The following is a 22,840-nucleotide window of genomic DNA, read 5'->3' on the forward strand; positions in this document are numbered from 1 at the left end:
CTTAAACAGAAGTACTAAAACCTTTATTTAAAAAGATATCGTGTCTTCCTACAAATTACCGCACTCTGTTTTTTTTGCCCACCCAAACCCACCCGCCCCCGCTGTTATGACAGCAGGTTCTGCGATACCCATTGGATCCCTGTCCCGCTGCAGGGCTCTAACCTGCTCCACCCCCACGTTGGCATTTCCACATTCATCTAGGTAATGGAACGAGCACTACACTACATGAAAAACGCCTCGGAGGAAACAAACCCTTTTCGCCCCATAGCACAGCTTCCCTTTTACACTCACCGATCTCAGACCTGGAATCTACAGCAAACAGGCAGGTGTGAACGGACAATATTTCTCTGTGTGTCACTCCTTATTTGAGGTCAGATTTCCATGATCTCCTTACATTTACTGACAGAGTAAGACCCGTCTATCAGTAATAATAATGCTATGCCTCGGGGAGAGAGAGAGAGAGAGAGAGAACAAAGAGTACTTGACCTTGAAGGTGTGAGGTGGCAGGAGTTTATACTTGTTCCCTTCACAGGGGAATGGTGCACACCTATGTTTTTAACTATAGCCCCACTTCCACAGTTCATTCCTAAAAGTAGTTTGGCTTTAGGCCAAGGGGGTGTATCTTAGGTATGGCCTTGTGAAGGGACCACAGCTCAGTCCATCGTCCCTGCTCCAGCCCCACCCTAACCCCCTTATTAAAGCCTGCTGTGGAAGAGTCAGGCCTAAGCCATGGAAGGGGAAGTACAAATATACACACTCCCTTTGCACTGGGCCAATCTGGGGGGCTCCTTAGGGGGCTGTTTGCATCTAGCTGGGGTAGAGGACATGGGCAGTGCCATGATTGGCCACAAGCGAGGGCAGCCAGGAGGAAAACAAGAGCTCTGCCTGTTGGTGGAGTGCTTCAGACAAACAGGTACTGTCTTGGGACAGGTCCAGATAAACCCAAACTCAGCACTGCCAACCCCAAGCCTTTAAAAAAAGAAGCAGGAGTCAGCACCCCCCAAACCCATGAGATTTAAAAATAATAAATACAAACCTGTTGGGTTTTTATTTATTTATTTATTTATTTGCCTTGTGCCGCCCCCTCCCCCCGGGCCCAGTTTTTACAGTTCACTTTTCCAAGTTTCTCTCTGTAACCCTCAGGCCAGGAAATGAACTGTTTGTTTTTTAAAGAAAGCCAAGATTCCTGGAGTCATGTGATCATGATTCCAGGAAAGAGGACTTTATGAGGGACAAACATCACAAGACTCTCAGTGAAAGTCGAGAGCTAGCAGCTCTGCAAACTGGATTTTTCTGTGCTCCACCTACCCCTCCCCCCAAAAATAGATCCTAGCACTACCCCCCCCCCCCAAAACAGCAACAATGGGTCAGGTCAAGGTCCCATTTTACCCAGCTCTTCCCCTCACACACACACACTTTGAAGGCAGAGGCAGGGTTGAAGAGAACAGGAGTCAGATAAATGGGCCCTGAGATAGGGTAAAACCCAGGATGATTTAGAACCTCACCAGCTCCCCCTCTTTCTAAAAAAAAAGGGGGGTGGAATAAATACTTTAGCTCATCTTCACTTACAAGGAGGGAAAACTCCTAACCACAAAATTTAGACTGAATCAAGGAGGTCTGTTGCCACCCCCACCCCAAGCTCCCAATGCAGCAAGGGAGAGCAATCATCCCCTACCTGAACTTCTCTGGCCTACCAGGGTTCCAGCTCCTGCTCCAATTTGCCCTTCCTGGCCATGTAATTAACTCCTTGTTTGTCATGGGAGGTGAGCGGGAAGAGGACTAACATTATTTCGTAGGGTAACATCATCATGCACTTGGCGAGAATGGCCCATCCTCACAAGCAAGAGAAAACTGAACAGGAGAGAGACTCACCAGCTAGGAAGGAAGGCAGGAGATGCAGCCACTCACCAAACATGGCTGCTTTAGGGCTGCAGCTCCATGGCTCTGCCAAATTTAAAGGGCCAGCTCCAGCAAGGCATGGTGGGAAGAGCGCTCCTTTAAGAAGGCAACCTTGTACCAGGGAGAAGTTAGGAGGGGCCAAGAGATCACCCAGAAAAGCACTGCTTCTGCCTCCATGTGTTATATGCTTTAATAGCCCTTTTTATCCAAGCACGTCAAAGGACTTTGCCTCCGAACAGAGGCATGAGGTGGTATTCTGCCTGGCTCACAGATGTATACACAGAGGCATAAGGAATGGTAGAGAAGAGTAATACATAGTATTCATTTTACTATGAATATATACTTCATAACTCCAAGGAAGCACAAGAGGGGAACAGTGTAACATACATAGGTTTGTGGTTTTCCATTCAGCCCTACATCTCATATGAAGCTATGTAGAAATGACAGAACATCTAGGTACCCAGGGGATGCTCCAGGTACCTGCACAGCAAGCGCGCGCCTGGGGCGGCAAGCTGCGGGGGATGGCAAGCCATGGGGGGTGGCCTGCCAGTCGCTGTTAGGGCGGCAATCAGGCAGCCTTCAGTGGCGTGCCTGGGGGAGGTCCGGTGGTCCCGCAGTTTCGGCGGCAATATGGCGGCAGATACGTCGAAGCCGTGGGACCGGCAGATCACCTGCAGAAACGCCGCTGAAGCCGCGTGACTGTGGACCGCCCATAGGCACGCTGCCGAAGGCCACCTGACTGCCATGCTTGGGGCGGCAAAAAACATAGGGCCGCCCCTGTAGGTACCTGTAGGAAATGGAAAAGGCCCAGATCTGTGCTGAGCACCCCGACCTTCTTTTGAGCTCAATGCTCTTTCCAAGATGGAGTCTGGAGATGGCCTGATGTGCCTGGAGCCAACTCCCGCTTCTCACTCCATAAGCAAATGGAGCTGTCTGCTCTGGAGTTGACAGTCAAGTGAAATCTTGACCTCCGGGGCCCAGAGGGGAGCTGCCTCTTTGGACTGATGATGTAATTTGGGTTTGGAAGGGGACCTGCACTAGTTCTGTTTCCCTCTGTGTTTTTCCTGCCACCCTCTGAAAGATTTAACCCTTTGGGTTCTATTTCCCAGCAGAGATGTGCCCGGCAGTATCAGATGCTGCACCACCAACTTGTTTCCTTCCTGTGTAGGAGGTTAAAAACCAACAACAAACGAACAAAAGAAGAGTCAGGACTCTCTAATCAAAGAGTAAAAATGAGATTTTGGGGGCAGGGGTTTGTTTTATACAAAGACTCAGTGTGTTCCTACTTTAGCTTTTTCGCTACATCGCCAGGTATTCTTGCTGAAGAGAGGAGATGGGACATCCTCTCTGGTCACCGTACACACTCCCATCAAAGTGAGTTAGGGGGACCAAGGGTCTCCTGCTTTTCTCTCCTCAGAGCGATGGGGCCAGGCTGCTTAGAGAGTCTTCACCACTTCCTGGTTTAGTTGTGCTCTTAACGTGGCATCATTCCCTCCCCCCAGGTCACCAGCGAGAAGACTGGAAGACACCACAATGCTACTGCTGTGGTACTAATGCTGTGGCATTACTGAGCGCTTAATGCACGAGCACCCAGCTGCGAGGAGCACATCCTTCCACCTCTGCAGCCTGCTCCTGGAAACAGGGCCTTGCACACACCCAGAGGGGATTTCCCAGAGCCCTGAGCTCCACCCAGCTGGGAGATGCCGACACTGAAGCCACAGCAGAATGAGTCCTTCTCTTGGGAAAGCAGCAAAGGCGGGTCTTTCTAATCCACGTTGCAGCACCAGCGGCGGCGGGTTATCTTTAACGTTACCAGTGTGTGATGACCGCGAAGAGAATCTGCAGCGCCATGGAGAAGCAGGGCAGCTGTGCCACGCTGTAGGCCACCGAGCGTGTGGGAGCTTTCAGCTGCAGGAGGTACGCCACGGTGTGAACTATCCGCCCCACGCAGAAGATCAGGAAGTGGATCCTTGCCACGGTGGGATTGGGGTCCAGCAGGGAGTAGATGGCCCCAAGGAAGAGGAAGGGGAAAATGTTCTCCATGTCATTGCGATGGGCCCTGGAAATGTGAATAGGATAATTCAGGCTTATGGGGCTGCCTTGGAGTCCATTCCCTCCCACCAATCACTGAGCTGCCCAATTCTTCTTCCCACCCCACCCCCATACCCTGGTCAGCCCATATTGACGCCCCTGCCTTTCTGGACTGGATGGACTCTCCCTTTGCAGCCCATCCGTACAGAAAACGGGATGGATGGGTTGCTGTTGGGTGGAATGCCACAGACTACTGGTGAGGAATAAGCAGCAGAAACAAGTTTCAGAGCAGCAGCCATGTTAGTCTGTATCCGCAAAGAGAACAGGAGTACTTGTGGCACCTTAGAGACTAACACATTTATTTGAGCATAAGCTTTTGTGGGCTGCAGCTCACTTCATCAGATGCATGTAGTGGAAAATACAGTAGGAAGATATATATATATACCCAGAGAACATGAAACAATGGGTGTTACCATACACACATGTAGGTCCAGCAACCACACACCACACAACAAAAACACCAACCCAGGAACCTATCCTTGCAACAAAGCCCGTTGCCAACTCTGTCCACATATCTATTCAGGGGATACCATCATACGACCTAATCACATCAGCCACACCATCAGGGGCTCGTTCACCTGCACATCTACCAATGTGATATATGCCATCATGTGCCAGCAATGCCCCTCTGCCATGTACATTGGCCAAACTGGACAGTCTCTACGCAAAAGAATAAATGGACACAAATCAGACGTCAAGAATTGTAACATTCAAAAACCAGTTGTAGAACACTTCAGCCTCCCTGGCCACTCGATTACAGACCTAAAAGTCGCAATATTACAACAACAAAACTTCAAAAACAGACTCCAACGAGAGACTGCTGAATTGGAATTAATTTGCAAATTGGACACCATTAAATTAGGCTGAATAAAGACTGGGAGTGGATGGGCCATTACACAAAGTAAAACTATTTCCCCATGCTTATTCTCCCTCCCACGCCTGTTCCTCACATCTCCTTGTCAATTGCTGGAAATGGGCCATTTTCATTACCACTATAAAAAGTTCTTTTTCTCTCCTGCTGATAATACCTCGCCTTAACAGATCACTCTCCTTATAGTGTGTATGGTAACACCCATTGTTTCATGTTCTCTGTGTGTATATATATATATCTTCCTACTGTATTTTCCACTCTATGCATCCGATGAAGTGGGCTGTAGCCCACAAAAGCTTATGCTCAAATAAATTTGTTAGTCTCTAAGGTGCCAGCAGAAACAAGTGAGCCAAGAAATGAAGAGGCACCAGGATTTTCAAAGGGGCTGGTATCCAACTCCAGCTGAATTTCAGTGGGGGGTTCGGCATCTCATTTTCTCACCCAGTAGCTTTTTAAGGCAAGTGTTATTAGTGATGAAAAACAGGGGGGGAAATACAGAAACATTGTGATAGGACATCTGACTGAGATTAGAGCCTACGGTAAAACCCATTTTCCCCACTAAACTCCCTCTACCCGCCCCGCCCCTAATGGAAGAGTTTATGAAACAAGAACAAAGCAATGCTTCCTAGAAGCTGGGGAAACCAAAATCCTGATGAAACCTACTCACTACGCCAGCACACAGACATGTGTAAATTTTTCCAAATTTCCCATGAGATGCCGAAAGGAAATTGAAGATCATCCAAGCTTTTACTAATTTTTTGACGCAAGTTTCCCTGGCTCTGCCCATCTACCCCCTCCTCTGGCTGGGAGAGAGTCTAACGGGAAGTGTTGGGCAACCTTAAGTATATGTAGTGCTACCAGCAATCCTAAATTATATATAAAGTAGTTACCGTTAAGATGACGGTCAAGTTCATGATGACCTGTTAGGGATCAATCCCACTCCCAGTTGAAGTCCATGGGAGTCTTTCCATTGGGCTTAGGGAATGCTGGACAGGATCTTTGCACCATGTTCTCTCTTTGAGCCCCCCCATCCTATAAGGTGCTGAGTGCCCTCAACGCCTACTGAAGTGAAAGGAGCTGAGGGTGCTCTATACCTGATAGGATTGGGCCTCAAAAAATTAAGATCAGTGCAGGCCTCCTCCCAAAAGCCACTAGAAACGACCCTCCTTCACACTGCAGCTCTCAGCCTAGACAGGGGTGGCCAACCTGAGCCTGAGAAGGAGCCAGAATTTACCAATGTACATGGCCAAAAAGCCACAGTAATCCGTCAGCAGCCCCCCATGAGCTCCCCCACCCCGCTCCCAGCACCTCCCGCCCACCGGCAGCCCCGCCAATCAACTCCTCAGGCACTGCAAGCTCAGGGGAGGGGGCGGGAAGGGGTGAAGTGGGGGTAGGGCCTGTGGCAGAGCCAGGGCTTGAGCAGTGAGCACCCCCCGGCACATTGGAAAGTTGGTGCCTGTAGCTCCAGCCCCAGAGTCGGTGGCTATACAAGGAGCCGCATATTAATGTCTGAAGAGCCGCATGTGGCTCCGGAGCCACCCCTGGCCTAGAGTGTTAGTTCACAGAGACCTTCCCTCCCCCCCAAAACCCATGCATAGAATAATCTCCACTTCAACTCTGGCTTCTGCTGAATGAATTGGGGCCCTCCCCAAGGAGGATCAGCTTTCCCCATGGAGTCTTGTTTGCTGTGTCCTTGTTTATTTAGTCACTCAGTAGGTTCCTCTTTCCAGCCTGCCAAATCCCACTGCATTTGACAGGCAATTCTAACCCAATGCTGCTTTTGTTTGAGCTGAAACTGGTTGTATAAGTGGGGTCAGCAAAAAGGAGTGGAGACAGTACAGGAAATAGGTGCAGTTTATTTCTCAAGCCCAGGCTTATACAACAAGCCACTTACATTTTATCCAGGCACCTTTAAATGGTCTGTGATAGAGATGGCAATGCACTTAGTCATCCTCTGGTGGCTCAATATCCGTTAAATATCCGTTAGGGACTGGGCCAGGGGGAAAAAACCCTAACGCAAACAGTCACTAGGAATGGAATGCTGGAAATTCAGATGCAGCGCTGAGTTAGGAGGCTTGGGCCAGTCTCTACAAAATACCTTGACAGGCAACCTGCAAAAGCAAAGGCTATTGGTTTCTTTGCGATCGGTCTGAGAGGATTTGCTGCTATTTTTCTGCTTCCCCTGCTTGTTTTAGCTGGAGGTCTCATGAGGGGACCTAGAGCAATGGGGGTGGGAGCTCTTTCAGCCCTATCAGGAGATCATCATCCTTCCTTTCAACTCTCTGGTGGGTACAGGAGTTACATCAGTGTTTAAAAGAGTTTTAGGGGTTGTCTTCTTTAACAAAAGAGGGGCGTTCTTACTACAGAATAACTAACATGCATTAGCCATCCTGGTGTAAAAACACCGCGGAGAGCGGGCACTGTGGTTTTACTGCAGATTAAAGTACTGTGGGGGGTCAACATGGACAGGGGCTATAGGACTGACCTTACCTAGCTCTGCAAGCCCTGCAGCTGGCCTTGTTAGGGAGATAACCCGTGTAGTTATCTCCCCGTTAAACCCCACCCCCAAACCCCTGCATGTCAATGGGGACGAGCCTTGAACAGTTTGACCAAAACGAAACGCTTCATCTCTCAGTCAGGTTTCATTGGCTTGGTACCTGTGATGTCATAAGCCTACTGGGTCTCTACTTACCCATAGAGTCTTCCAGGAAGGGAGGGTAGACACTAGGGTGACCAGACAGCAAGTGTGAAAAATCAGGACGGGGGGTGGGGAGTAATAGGAACCTATATAAGAAAAAGACCCAAAAATCGGGACTGTCCCTATAAAATTGGGACATCTGGTCACCCTAGTAGACACAGACCCAAACTGCTAGTGTTAAAAGTAGTCAGAAAAAAGTTGTCCTTTTTCTTATCGAAGAAGAGTATAAACCCATTTCCCTGTCCCATTGCATGTCAGCTTGAAAATAACTCCTTCCCCTTATCCCCCAGAGATGACTGGTATCTCAATGTACCAGCCCTTGCTTAGACTGCAGGCTCTTTGGGGCAGGGACTCTTTTTGTTCTGTGTTTGTACAGTGCCTAGCACACTGGGACCCTGGTCCATGACTGGGACTCCTAGGTGCTACCACGATACAAATGAGCACAGCTGGTTGAATTTGGAGTTTCCGTCCCATGGATGATTCCCAGATTTTAAATATGATTTAATCTCAAATCAGGACAAAAAGTTGAAGTGCGTTGCTTCAGTTTGTATGAGATAGGCCATCGTGTCATAATGTAATGGGCTAAAGCATGTCTTGAGACATATGGCACATCACCACCACATGGCATGATGACATCACAACATGACACTGCATCATAGCCTGATATATCACACTCTGACATCATTATGTCACGGTAGAATATGAAGACTCATGATGTTCTGAGACAAGAGGTGACATTACATCACAACAAAAGTCAAATAAAACATTGATAAATGATCACAAAAACCTACACATTCCCACAAACATTCCGATTCTGTCAAATCAGTATTTTCTAGGTCTGTCAAGCGATTAAAACAATTAATCACAATTAATCATGCGATTAATCGTGCTGTTAAACAATAATAGAATGCTATTTATATAAATATTTTTGGATGTTTTCCACATTTTCAAATATATTGATTTCAATTACAACACAGAATACAAAGTGTACAGTGCTCACTTTATATTTATTTTTATTATAAATATTTGTACTGTAAAAATAAAATAAATAATATTTTTCAATTAACTTAATACAAGTACTGTAGTGCAATCTCTTTATCATGAAAGTTGAACTTACAAATGTAGAATTATGTAGAAAAAATAACTGCATTCAAAAATAAAACAATGTCAAACTTTAGAGCCTACAAGTCCACTCAGTCCTACTTCTTGTTCAACCAATCGCTCAGACAAACAAGTTTGTTTACATTTGCAGGAGATAATGCTGCCCGCTTCTTGTTTACAATGTCACCTGAAAGTGAGGACAGGCATTCGCATGGCACTGTTGTAGCTGGCATTGCAAGATATTTAAGTGCCAGATGCACTAAAGATTCATAGGTCCCTTCATGCTTCAACCACCATTCCAGAGGACATGAGTCCATGCTGATGACAGGTTCTCCTCGATAACGATCCAAAGCAGTGCAGACCAACGCATGTTCATTTTCATCATCTAAGTCAGATGCCACCAGCAGAAGACTACAAAGAGTCCGGTGGCACCTTAAAGACTAACAGATTTATTTGGGCATAAGCTTTCGTGGGTAAAAAACCTCACTTCTTCAGATGCATGGGCTCCATAATGATTCAAAAGTCTCCATGCATCTGAAGAAGTGGGTTTTTTACCCACGAAAGCTCATGCCCAAATAAATCTGTTAGTCTTTAAGGTGCCACCAGACTCCTTGTTGTTTTTTTGGATACAGACTAACATGGCTACCCTCTGATACTTGACAGCAGAAGACTGATTTTATTTTTTGGTGGTTCAGGTTTGGTGGTGTAGTTTCCGCATCGGAATGTTGCTTTTATAAGACTTCTGAAAGCATGCTCCACACCCCATCCCAATCAGATTTTGGAAGGCACTTCAGATTCTTAAATCTTGGGTCGAGTGCTGTAGTTGTCATTAGAAATCTCACATCGGTACCTTCTTTGCCTTTTGTCAAATTTGCAGTGAAAGTGTTCTTAAAACGAACATGTGCTGGGTCATCATCAGAGACTGTTATAACATGAAATATATGGCAGAATGCGGGTAAAACAAAGAGCAGGAGACATACAATTCTCCTCCAAGGAATTCAGTCACAAATTTCATTAATGCATTTTTTTTTAATGAGCGTCATCAGCATGGAAGCATGTTCTCTGGAATGGTGGCTCAAGCATGAAGGGACATAGGGATGTTTAGCATATCTAGCACGTAAATACCTTGCAACGCTGGCTACAAAAGTGCCGTGTGAATGTCTGTTCTCACTTTCAGGTGACATTGTAAATAAAAAGCAGGCAGCATTATCTCCTGTAAATGTAAACAAACTTGTTTCTCTTAGCGATTGGCTGAAAAAGAAGTAGGACTGAGTGGACTTGTAGGCTATAAAGTTTTACATTGATTTGCAGTTATGTAACAAAAAAACCCACATTTGTAAGTTGCGCTTTCATGCTAAAGAGATTGCACTACAGTACTTGTATGAGGTGAATTGAAACATACTGTTTCTTTTGTTCATCATTTTTACAGTGCAAATCTTTGTAATCAACATAACAAAGTGAGTACTGTATATTTTGTATTCTGTGTTGCAATTGAAATCAATATATTTGAAAATATAGAAAAACATCCAAAATATTTAACAAATTTTGAGTGGTATTCTATTGTTTAACAGTGCGATTAAAACGGCGATTAATCGTGATTACGTTTTTTTGAGTTCATCGCGTGAGTTAACTGCCATTAATCAACAGCCCTAGTATTTTCCCTAACAGAAAACTCTTCTGTTGGAAATTTTGTGACCAGCTCTAGCAATAAGCCTGAAGCAATAAGGCTTTGAAAGTCTGGATTTTAGAGGTTTCATCCTAGTCTCTAGTCAACGCTAGCCCTTTCCGTAGCATGGCAAGTCTTAGCAGGAGTGCACCCTACTCACCCGCACCATACTGCCCTCTGGCCATGTTATTAGCTAACTTGGCATGCCTAGGTCTCCACGGCAAGGGTGGGGTGAGACGGACAACGAGAGCTCGGTACTTTGAGCATTTGCACTGACGCAGACAGGGCCGGTGCTACCATTAAGGCAAACTAGGCGGTTGCCTTGGGCGCCAAGATTTGGGGGCGCCAAAAAGTGGTGCCCCAATTTTTTTTTTACAGTGTTCCTGGGCCGCTCCACTTCTTCTGCCTCTCAGGCTTGGAGCGCCAATCAGCTGTTTGGCACCACAAACCTGGGAGGAGAGGAGAATTAGAGCGGGGGCGGAGTGCTCGGAGAGGAGGCGGAGCAGAGGTGAGCTGGGGTGGGGAGCTGCCGCACGGCTCCCCAGGGGGGGAACTGTCATGGGGGGGCGCCTCGGGGCAGGGGGGAGCTACCGTGGGGGGGCACCTCAGGGGGGAGGGGGTGCGGGGAGCTGCCGCAGGACTGGCGGGGGGGGGCGCAAGGTGGAAGTTTCGCGCCCTAGGTCCTGGACGCAGAGATGCTGGGAAGAGGGAGCTGGATGACAGGCCTCAGTGCCTTGCAGCTGCTTCCAATCACCACATCCCCATTTCCGAGGGAGACAGAGCGTGTGCCAAAAAGTCCCAAGGAACCCAGTCACCATTTCCTGTTTCCCCATCCTCACTCCAGACCCGTAAATGCAGATTTTACGTAAACAAGGCAACCACAGCCCGTGGCCAACACCTCAATCAAGCCATTTCCTGCCCCGAGCTGTCCAGGAGTGGGAAGGCAGCCACTGAGTCTGTTTATTTTTAATGAAGATTTTTATCTGCTGACTAACAGGCCCAACCCTACTCCCCAGTTACCCTCACCTGGGTGCCTGTGTGTCAAAAGCTCTCGCTTCCTACATGCCTTTTGCTCAGTAACATTCCCCTGGAGCCTGTCTTGGTAGCTAAACTCTGTGGGCTAACTTCTTCTCTTGGTTACGCCATGGTAAATCCAGAGCAACTCGCCATAGCCTGGCCAGTCAGGCCACGTTGCACGCTGGGTGGCCTGCATGAGAAATGAGGGGACGGGGGGCAGTCCTGATTTTTTAAATGCAGGTACAGTAACTCCTCACTTAAAGTCGTCCCGGTTAACGTTGTTTTGTTGCTGATCAATTAGGGAACGTGCTCGTTTAAAGTTGTGCAATGCTCCCTTCTAACGTCGTTTGGCAGCCTCCTGCTTTGTCCACTGCTTGCAGGAAGAGCAGCCCGTTGCAGCTGGCTGGTGGGGGCTTGGAACCAGGGTGGACCGGCAGCCCCCCTATCAGCTCCCCTAAGTTCCCTGTGCTGCAGCCGCCCAGCAGGCTAGCAATTGCCTGCAGTTCAGCTGTGTCCCTCCTCCCACTGCCATGTGCTGCTCCTGCCCTCTGCCTTGGAGCTGCTCCCATGAACCTCCTGCTTGCTGGGGGGGGGGGGAGGTAGAGGGAGGCTAATGTCAGGGTGTCCCCCTCCCCCTGCACCCCACTTACCCCATCTCCATAGAGCAGGGGGGACACACGACAGGGCTCAGGATGGAGGGAGCTCCCTGGTAGCAGCTACGTCTCAGCTTGCTGATTAACTTAACAAGGCAATGTACTTCGAGTGGGGTCAGCATACGTAAAGAGGCAATCTCTCTCTCTCTCTCTCACACACACAGGGTGTGTGTCTCTGTCTGCCATGCTGTCTCCCCTCCCTCCATTCGTGCTGCCTTGTAGAGTGTGAGGCTACATTAACAACAATGTGTTAACCCTTGAGGGCTCAGCCGAGTGCTAGTTCATCATTCAGCAGCAAGGCATTCCCTGGGAAATATCCCACCCTCTGACTCTACCACCTCAACCAAGCTTCACAATCATCATTGCTGTGTACAGTATTAAATTGTTTGTTTAAAACTTATACTGTGTGTGTGTGTGTGTGTGTGTGTAGTCTTTTGTCTGGCAAAAAAAATATTTCCCTGGAACCTAACCCCCCCCGCTATTTACATTAATTCTTATGGGGAAATTGGATTCACTTAACATCGTTTCGCTTAAAGTCGCATTTTTCGGGAACAGAACTACAACGGTAAGTGAGGAGTTATTATACTCCACCCACACCAGCGTCGCTCCTTCCCAGAGACTTGACCCACCCCCCGGTGCATTTCTGTATAAAATGGCGTCTTCCATGTGGCATGGCCTTGCATGTTCAGTGCGTGTGAGGTCAAAAGTGTGGGTCCCGTCCCATTGTTTCACATGGATGCATACAATTATTCGGTCAAGTCTCTCTCTTACATACACACACACACAACTGAAATCACAGACTCCTCAGTGAGCTGTTTCCCTGAGCTGGTAGGAGTAGCAGGTTTCTTATCCTCCCTGTGGGCAGACACTAGGGGGCAACCCATTCTCACACACAAAGCCGCTCCATTACAGTGCATTTCCCCACTTCCATAAGCAACCCATCCCCAGAGCACACACCTCCTGCTCTGTACTTTACTGCAGCAGGCCTGAAAGGCCGGCCCCCAAATCCTTTGCTTACAAATCCTTTCCAGTTCCAGCTGTATATTAGTAAACAACTATAAATCTCCCCACACCCAACTCATGTCGCCACCGTTTCTGCGTCATGCAACCAGTTTCTCCTCTGACACGTTGGAAGTCACGGAGAAAGAACGGTTAACAGTGTCCAAGCTGCCTCAGCCGCTAACCAGCCCTCAGCTCAACAAAAATAAACTCTCAGGCGCTAGCTATGCCAGCACATCGTGTCCTCCCAGAGAGACTTCAGCAAGAGAAATGGGAAGAAACAAAGGCAGCTTTTAGGCCAACTTTAATACCAGGGGCTCCTTATAAGGCTGTGGGATTCCAGACTCAGCTTGTCTTCCCTCAGGTCTCGCTGTTGAGCTCTCTCCAATCCTTTTGTGGCTCACTTCGCACAACTCCTAACCACAGGCATCTCCTCCTCCCGAGCCGAGCCGTGCTGCTGGGGCTCGAGGGAAAGTCAGGCTTTGTCTTCACTTGGAAAAGAGTTCACTAGCATTGTAATGTGGGTTAGTTAATACACAGCAGTTGTCTCTGTAACCCAAGGTAGGCTCTAAGCTCTCCTTGGGGTTTACTTTGACCAGCCAACAAGGATTAAAATTACTCCTGCCTTGTCTTCACTAGGGCTACGTCTTCACTGCCATAAAAAAGGGGATTTTAGCGTTCCCATCAGTTATCGCATGGAAAATTCCCATAGAGGCAACCCGCAGGCAGTTTGTACTGAGCCTTTTAATATAGCGAGGTGAAATCAAACACTGTGCCCCATGGCGGAGCTTGCTGTGACACATCACAATTATAACTACAGAACCTTGTCTGCATTAACATTTTACATTGACCTGGCTAACACACACACACACACACACACACACGCGCACGCTTAGGGCAAGTCTACACTACAAAATTAAGTCGACCTAAGCTATGTCGACGTACAGCAATTAAATCACATTTGCACATCCACACTATGCTCCTTGTGTCCATGGTGCACGTCCTCACCGGGAGCGCTTGTATCGATTTAAGGTGCAGGGCATTGTGGGATGGCTTCTGAAAGGCAGCCACAGTCGATCCAAGCAATGCAGAGTCTACACTGACACTGCATTCACCTAACTACATCGACTTAAGCTCGCGGAGGTGGCATTATTAAGTCGGCCTAGTAGGCAAATTACATTGGTGGGAGTGACATTTTAGTGTAGACGCTTACAGAGTTAGGTCACTGTAAGCTGCCTATCTCAGAGAACTGGAAGAGACCTTGAAAGGTCATCAAGTCCAGCCCCCTGCCTTCACTAGCAGGACCAAGTACTGATTTTGTCCCAGATCCCTAAGTGGCCCCCTCAAGGATTGAACTCACAACCCTGGATTTAGCAGGCCAATGCTCAAACCACTGAGCTATCCCTCCCCCCATATGGCAATGTAAAACCAAGTTCCTTAATACAGGTTTATAATTCCTCGTGAAGATACAGCGTCTGTGGGTGAATGCACTAGCCTGGCACCTTTTGGACAGCTGGCTTCAAATCTAGCCAGGAGCACACATGATCTCAGATTGGGGGCACGGGGTCTCAACCTTATTTGTTCCCATTAGAGGCAAAACCAACATGCAATGTGACATCACCGACTGTCTCTTCTTAGACCTAGGACTGAAACGGTGACCAAGGTGCACTGGCAGAATTGTGTGGGAGTCCAGAGCATTCCATTGTCAGAGCTGTGCGGGGATTAGTGGAGATTTGGGTCTGGCAGAGCTGGGGGGGTGGGGGAGGGCTGTGGGAACCTTAGTGCATTAATTCAAGACATGGCCACAATCATCTGGGACACTCTGAAAATCTGGACCCTAAGGAACCAGTTATAATGGGACCCTGGGGTTGATGGCTTTAGGACCCCAGGTATGAATCCATCCGTGTTTCATGAGCCAGTGCCTCCATTTAATATTTAACTAGCCCCAGCACCAGGGATCCCGCTTCAGGCCCCTGTTGATCAATCCATGTAGCTAATTGCCGAATTAATGAGCCCTTCGCTTTGCCTTTCCCGTGACACCGAGCAGCTGCTGAGGAGCGTTTCGCCGCATAAGAGGAATTCCAGCCACGTGCTGGCCAATGGAATTCACAGTACAGCACTTGCCTGCGGCATCGCTCCACATCTGGGTCCTCTCGATAGTACTGCAGCCCTCCGTTCCTCAGGGCGTCCTCTGGATTGGCGAAAGCCTGGAAGAGAGAATTGCCGTCTCAGAGGCGTTAGGAGATGCTTCCCACCAAGACTCATGGGGGCCTCAGGCGTATAGCCCTGCGCAGATACGACATTTGTATCCGCATCCGATCAGCAGCTAGCCACGGATTTGCAGGGCTCCAGAGCTAGGACGCTCAGTGCAATCGAGTTTCCTGCACAATGTGAAGGTTGCTCACCGAATAGGGAGCCAGGAAACGGGGAGTTAATGTTCCCATGGCAAGGCCAGCTCCTCTGGACTGCACATAGCGTGTAGGAGGTGATCCCTTTCTGTTCCTCATTAAGTGTGCAGCTTTTACGCACAGTCTTGGGGCCCAGTCCTGCCAACTCCCCTGCACGTGATTAATTCAGTCACGTACTCAGGCCACTGGAGCATGCAAGTTGCTCTGACAAGCGTTTGCAGGATCCGGCTCTTTGGCTGAGACTGTCAGAGCTGCTTAGGGACATGGAGACCCAGGCCCAGCTCCTCAAAGGTATTTAGGGGCCTCATCTGCCTCTTTGGGCACCACTGACATGTTCAAAACAGCCCCCAGCTGCCACCCAGCCCCATAGGTACCAAGATCCCTGTGGTGCTTGTGTTTCAACCAATCAGCATTTGAAATGCTGCCTAAGCCCTGATGCTGACCCACAGCTCGCAAGCTGCTCAGAGCCCTCACTCAAGCCTAAGCCACGCAGGGCCCAAAACACAAGAATGCCTATCCTGCCGATGGGACCCATCGGCGTGCTCTACCCAAAGACCCGATCCCTGTCAGACCCCATTGCAGGAGGGCTGGATACAAGCCGCCAATAGGTATGTGTGTGTGGAGGGGGGAGAGCACAGCTCCCCACAACGAGACAACTGGGGGCACAGGGAAAGCATGAGAGAAACACACACACAGTGTTGGCTTCTAGGGCATGGACTATCTGAGTGGCTGACTTGGCTTTGGAGCCTAGCTCCAGGAGATGGAGGCACCTATCTCTGACCTTCCAAGGGCACCAGGTCAGCTCTTAAGATATCTAAGCCCCCTCCTTGGCATTTCACTCCTGTTTAGCTTAGATGAGTTGCATTAGGCGCCTAATGCTCCCCGTGCATTGACCGGGGAGCCGAGGCTCCTAGCTTGGGGCTGAGAATTCCACTGGGCCTCCGGCTGCCTAGGCACCGCAATGCTGAGCAGAGCAATGTTGAAGTATCTTAGTGGGTACTGGGGCCCAGATCTTCAAAAGTCAGTGGGATTTGGGAGAATCTCAGCCCTAGTGTTTATTGCACACAGCAGCAGTGACCGCTATTCCTCGGAGTTTCCATTCTCGCTCCCTTTTCCAGTTGCTTACGATACAGTCTGAAGCTTTCGCGGGCTGAGGTTTTCCAGACTTGGGGTGAAATTCTGGCCTCACTGGAGACAGTGCAAAACTGACTCCCGGGGGACCAGGATTTCACCCTTTTCATGCATTTGTTTGGAGATTCAGGGAGGAGGAAGTGATTGTCTCAAAAGGCTGAACCGTATGCGAGGGTGAGAAGGAATCTACGTATTTCTAGTGCCATCATATTAACACCACCTTCAAACAGAGCCCAAGCATGGGAAAGCAAGACAGGTCTGAGCGACCAGGGTTGTAATCAAAGCCAAAGGCGACACCTGGGAGAGACAAGAATGATCAGATGCTGCTCCCCAGATGCCTGGGGGTGGCACATTCAGCAGGGAACCGCCACAGAACATGGGGTCGCCCCGCCCCCAGCCCTTCCACGCAGCTGTGTCTCCTGTCTGGGTCTGTACAGCCTCATGGGAGGACAGGGCTGGGCTGGGGGCAGTACAGCTGCACCGGAGGAGTTGCCGGTGTGGGGCTACCCAGCAACCCCATGTTCTGCTCCTTTCGCTGCTCTGGTTCCCAGGAGAGCCCGGCGGTTCAGAAATCGGTAGCCACTGAAATCGGTAGCCAGTGCAGTGGGAGGACAGAGTCCCCCCTCCCCCCAGGTAACGTGGAATGGGGAGGGGACAGGGAGAGCTCAGGGCCCCCAGGCTGGGGACAGGGCAGAGAGGAGTCACATGGAGGAGTCATGTGGGGGGGTGTCACGTGCCCCCCTTTAGCTGGTGTCCCCCTTTGTGTGCCACCTATGATCAAAGCCACACTGCAAGCTTAACTCAATTTCACACCATGTGATCTGTTATATAATACAGGAGACCCTTCAGCTAGCACTGAAATGCAGCCGCCTCTGGGATGGTACACGGCAGCTGTTTAATAGTGCAATGCAGTGATCAAAAAAACAAACAATTACCAGAAATGGCAAAAAATTCTTTGTCCTATGAAATCAGAAGGGTTTTTTTTTTCCCCTTTAGAAGTACAGCTATAAACCATTTCCTGAACTGGCATTTGGTTAAGTAGCTTTAACATGCTTTTTGAACTTAGTGAGTCATATGTACATAAAGGATAATTACACGACTCACTGATCACAGAGTTCAGATTTGGATAAATAGCCTGTCCCCACATATCTTAGAGGAATTGCTATGCTGGGACCCATTTACAGCAGTGGCAGCCTGGTCTTGCAGCACAGAAAGGACCCGACTCTGTTCCTTAATCATTCTTGAGCCTTGGATTTTAGCAGTGCTATAGCACAGTGCAGGGAAGTTGAATGATTTGGGAATGACAGTGCAAGCCCAAACCACGTTCAGTACATCAGGGTTACAGCACAGAGGTGCCAGGGTTTCACAGGGAGAGAGAGTCGTAAAAACAGGCCTGTTATTTTACACACACACACACACGCGCACACACGCGCACACACACACAGTTTCCGGTAGAAATTTTACTAATGTTTTTGAACTTCTTTATAGCAGATTTTTGTTGCAGGCCATTCAGTTGGGATTTTTTTTTTAAAGGAAAAAGGACAGAATGTCCTAGCAAGAGGAGAAAAAACATGAGCTAATGTTTGATTGACTTCCGTTGACATGTCAGGCTAGCTTTTCTGCCTTCACCAGGAGAATATTTCTGTTCTACTTCCCAACCCCAAAACAAGTTCTCTCTAAACTTGTTTACCTCCTAAGAAGTTAGGTCCTCCTGTAATAAACACAGGTAGGAATTCAGCCTTTAAAAAGCCACAAACAGACGCCACAAGTTTGTTTTTTGTTTGTTTGGTTGGTTGGTTTTTTTTGCTATTCACTTAAACAACTTTTTTAAAATTAGTTTCTTACAGACCAACTGTCAAACTGATAGTTAGAGAAAAGGCTGTTTCCAAAAGGAACTCACCTGCATGGCATTTCAGATTTGCAAATTACTGTTGATCTTTTTGAATGCTACTCTAAACATGTTGCAGATGGGAGGAAAATACTCACATACCACTCCAAGCTGATCTACTGCAGCTATAAAATAGTTTCCAACTTGCTTCAAAGCCTCAGTAAAACCAGTCAGCCACTATTTAAAGGATCAAACTCAACACTCTGTAGTTGCAGAAATGCTAACAGAAACCCCAAAGCAGAACAGGCAGTTCTGGAGTGCAGAAAAGCTGGAACGTACCTTCTTTCTGAGCCTCACTTGTCCTGTAATGATGGCCAGAACATACATTTTTATAATCAAGATCGTGCTGTAGAAAGTAAACGATGCAAACACTTCATTTTCCATCATTTTCCAGAAAGGCGGGAGAGGATTTGTGTTGCCTTAAGCAGGCTGCAGCCACTAGCAATCTGAGTCCCCTGTGAGAAAAGGGGATGGATCACTGTTTTATTCAAGTCTAAACATAAACTTGTACACCCACAGACCGCCTCTTGCTTGGTACATCCAGGATTGCAAGAGCTCAACCATATTTTAATTCCTCAGATCTATAGATGCAAAAAATCCACAGTTAGCAAAGACAGACACCTCCCTCCCAAACACACACACTTTGAACCCTAGAATGGACCCATTTCACGTTATTTTCATAACATATTGGTGACTCTCTCGATAGCAAGCCCTGGCCCTTCTTCAGTGCTCCAACTGGGGCATTTTTGACAGGTGATTTACCTGTCCGGGGATTTGCAGTAATTAGCCCCCCTTGATATTAATGCCTGCGCGAAACTCAGCTAGAATACGGTCCCTCACTCACACAGACACAAGGTTCCATGGCAATTCCTGGGTGTCTGGCACATCTTGCTATAATAGTCTCTTTAAATCGCCACATTTCCAAGGTCTCACCTCTGGCACAAGCTTGTTTGCTTTTGGAGGGCGTGGCGGGCGGGGGAGGGAAGTGGGGGGGGTCTCCCATAAGCTATACTGGTTTTGCTGGTAAGCTGTGTCCACAATAAGAGCGGTGTGCCGGTAGGGTAGACTGGCGTCGCTGTCCTGGCAAAGCACGCCGAGCGTACACCTGGCCTGGGCTACCATTGTAGCTTTAATGCTTTCTTGACATTTTGGGTCCGGCCCTCCCCCTGTTTGAGGCAATGAAAAAGCTCCTGTTAACGTGCATGGTGCAGGATCAGGTGCTATGTCTCCTCACTGTAGCACAGGGTGGGCAAACTATGGCCTGGGGCCACATCCAGCCCTTCAGACGTTTTAATCCAGCCCTCCCACTCCCGCTGGGGAGCAGGGTCCGGGGCTTGCCCCACTCCACATGGCTCCCGAAAGCAGTGGCATGTCCCCCCTCCAGCTCCTATGCGTAGGGGCAGGCAGGGGGCTCCACATGCTGCCCCCGCCCCAAGTGCCGCCACCGTAACTCCTATTGGCCAGGAACCATGGCCAATGGGAGCTGCAGGGGCGGCGCATGCGGACGGGGCAGCGCGCAGTGCTGCCTGGCTGTGCCTCCGCGTAGGAGCTGGAAGGGGGACATGCCGCTGCTTCCAGGAGCTGCTTGAGGTAAGCGCCGCCCGGAGCCTGCACCCATGACCCCCTCCTGCACCCCAACCCCCTGCCCTAGCCCTGATCCCCCCTGCCCTCTGAGCCCCTCAGTCCCAGCCCAGAGCACCCTCCTGCACCCCCAACCCTTCATCCCCAATCCCACCCCAGAGCCCGCACCCCCAGCTGGAGCCCTCACCCTTCCCCCCTGCACCCCAACCTCCTGCCCCAGTCCGGAGCCCCCTCCCACACCCTGAATTCCTCATTTCTGGCCCCACCCCAGAGCCCGCACCCCCTCCTGCACCCCAACCCCCAATTCTGTGAGCATTCATGGCCTGCCATACAATTTCCATACCCAGATGTGGCCCTCGGGTTTGCCCACCCCTGCTGTAGCAAGTACTGATGTGGTCTATCGTAGTACTTGGCCGCAAGATGGCTCAGGAGAGGGGGGAGTGGGAAAGGGCTAAGAAAAGGGCTCATACCAATCCAAACAGCATCACATTTTTCAAATACACATGCATGACTGCCCTGGTTTAATGAGACAGAGCAACATGCAACCAACAAGCCAGTATGCAGGAATCAAACCACAACTTGATGGATCTGCAGTGGTTCTCAACCAGGGGTTTGCGTACCCCTGGGAGTACGCAGAGCTCTTCCAGTGGGTACATCAACTCATCTAGATATTTGCTTAGTTTTACAACAGACTACATAAAAAACACTAGCGAAGTCAGTTTCCTACAGACAATGACTGGTTTATACTGCTCTATATACTATACACTGAAACGTAAGTACAATATTTATATTCCATTTGATTGATTTTATAATTATATGGTAACAACGAGAAAGTCAGCAACATTTCAGTAACAGTGTGGCGGTGACACTTTTGTATTTTTAGGTCTGATTTTGTAAGGAAGTCATTTTTAAGTGAGGTGTAACTTGGGGCACACAAGACAAATCAGACCCCTGAAAGGGTATAGCAGTCTGGAAAGGCTGAGAGCCACTGATTTAAAGTAGCTAAACCAGGTCTGGTCTTAAACCAGAGATTTATTTATGCAGAAAACTGGGTAGACTCTTTTCTCTGCTTGGGTCGCTAATCCAAGCTTCCCTCCCACAGCTGAAGAGTGCCCCAAGGACCCTAGCCCATCCCCAGGATATCACCAAGCCTGTTAAAGAGAACAAGGGAAGGGTAAATTAGGGCAGGATGTCTTGCTTCTCAGCCTCCCATCCCCAAGGAGCTATTAGACCCACAATCTCACTGAGGCGGGGAAGCGGCCATGTTTGTTCTGCTCCTCAAATGTAACCTTGAAAACAATTAGTTGCTTAGTGTTTTCCGGCTGGGAACAGAGCTGAGGAAGCCGTTTCTGTCTGAGCTATTTGTCATTCCAGGCCACGCTGCAGCCTCGCACGCAAGTTTTATGCTCTGTAGGCCGCAGCGGAGCATGGACCCTTCCCTGCCCCCGTCCAACACAGCCTCTGCTGTTGGGGGTGTCTGTCCTGTGCAGTGCATCCATCTGCTGTCCCCTCCCATGTTCACAGCATAGGGCCCGGATCTACAAAACCCACCAACAGGCCAATCAAGCCCGAGAGCGGGAAATTCACGTCCGTTACTTACATATTGGAACTGCAGCTGCTCCTCTGGCAATCAGAACAGCATCACCTCCTGCTGGCTGATTAGTCATTTCTAGGGGGGCCAAAGGTACCATGCCATGGGGGGATTTGGTTTTTTTAAGCAATACCTGATACTTGATGCATTTGGAAGGCAAGAAAACCAGGGCTTTTCCCAACTAGCTTATGGGCCCCAGTTAGAAGATCCCAGGGTGGCAAGTGATCCGGTTGCACACAGAGTAGATTTTCAGAAGAGCTCAAAGCCAGATTTTCCAGCACCTCCCACTGTGCGGCTTACAACCAGATTTTCAACAGAGCTCAACACCCAGCCCATCGAGCTCTGACCCATCTCGTTTGGGAGAGAAGGGGGCAGGCGGGACCCAAGCCAGCAAGGGGCGGCTGGTGAAGAGGGTGCTCCCCCATTGGGAGTGGGCAGGGACGGGGGATGTCTGAAGCAAACCCCCAGAGCCACTGACATTGGAAGGGTTCATCACTCCCCACTATGACAGTTGGGGAGCAGCTGCTTGTCAGCACCCACCCGCATGTCACACCCACCCTGACTGCAAATGCCAGACTTTCTTTCCCCGGGAACTCTGCAGCAAGGGGATGGAAAATTCCCTTTGCTGCTAGCCCTGCGCAAGGTGGAGAAACAATCCAGGCCAGGAGCAATAGATCAGCCTAGGTATCAGCTCCACTTCCCCTCTGCTATTTACAGAGAAGTGGGGGCTAAACGACCTTAACTTCTAATCAGTTGGCAGATGGGAGGGACACACCAGCAAAGCAGAGGAAAGGAAGCGACAGGAGACATTCCCCCTGGGATTTTCAAACCTAGACACAGATGGTCAGATCAGCAGCTGGTAAATCAAGGCAGCACCATTAAACTTTGTGGAGTCACGCCAGCTAAGGATCTGATCAGAGATGCTTAGGGACAGTAGCTTCCTAATTTGTATTCCCATTTCTGCTGCTCCCCCCACAGCTCCTTTCCTTCCTTACAAAGTAACCGGCGTGTGGCACAATGCAGCTGCAATACCTGGAATCAGGTTCCCACCAGCAGACAAACTAGCACGTCTCCTTGGCGCCCTGGGCGTGGCTAATTTCCTCCTCCTTGGCATTATTAAAGGGTCACCGGGAGGCCACAGGTGCCTTGGCGCCAGGAGCCAATTAACCCAGACAATGCCCATAAATCATCCACGTACATTTCAATCAAGTGAAATAAACAGCACGCTGAGTTTATTTATGCATGT

At 49.1% G+C, this 22,840-nt stretch overlaps 1 protein-coding gene across 1 annotated transcript; it reads right to left on the reverse strand.

Annotated features, from left to right (window-relative positions):
• Positions 1-454: 454 nt before the first annotated feature.
• On the reverse strand, positions 455-18,886 carry PTGES (prostaglandin E synthase). Its single transcript, XM_034793908.1, has 3 exons — positions 18,702-18,886; positions 15,120-15,202; positions 455-3,958 (listed from the first exon to the last, which is right to left on the reverse strand). Exons 1-3 carry the CDS (start codon positions 18,807-18,809, stop codon positions 3,709-3,711), a joined length of 441 nt encoding a protein of 146 aa, XP_034649799.1. The 5' UTR covers positions 18,810-18,886; the 3' UTR covers positions 455-3,708.
• Between the last annotated feature and the right edge of the window lie 3,954 nt (positions 18,887-22,840).

This window comes from Trachemys scripta, chromosome 17 (genome assembly GCF_013100865.1).
Source record: "Trachemys scripta elegans isolate TJP31775 chromosome 17, CAS_Tse_1.0, whole genome shotgun sequence".
Taxonomy (NCBI): domain Eukaryota; kingdom Metazoa; phylum Chordata; order Testudines; family Emydidae; genus Trachemys; species Trachemys scripta.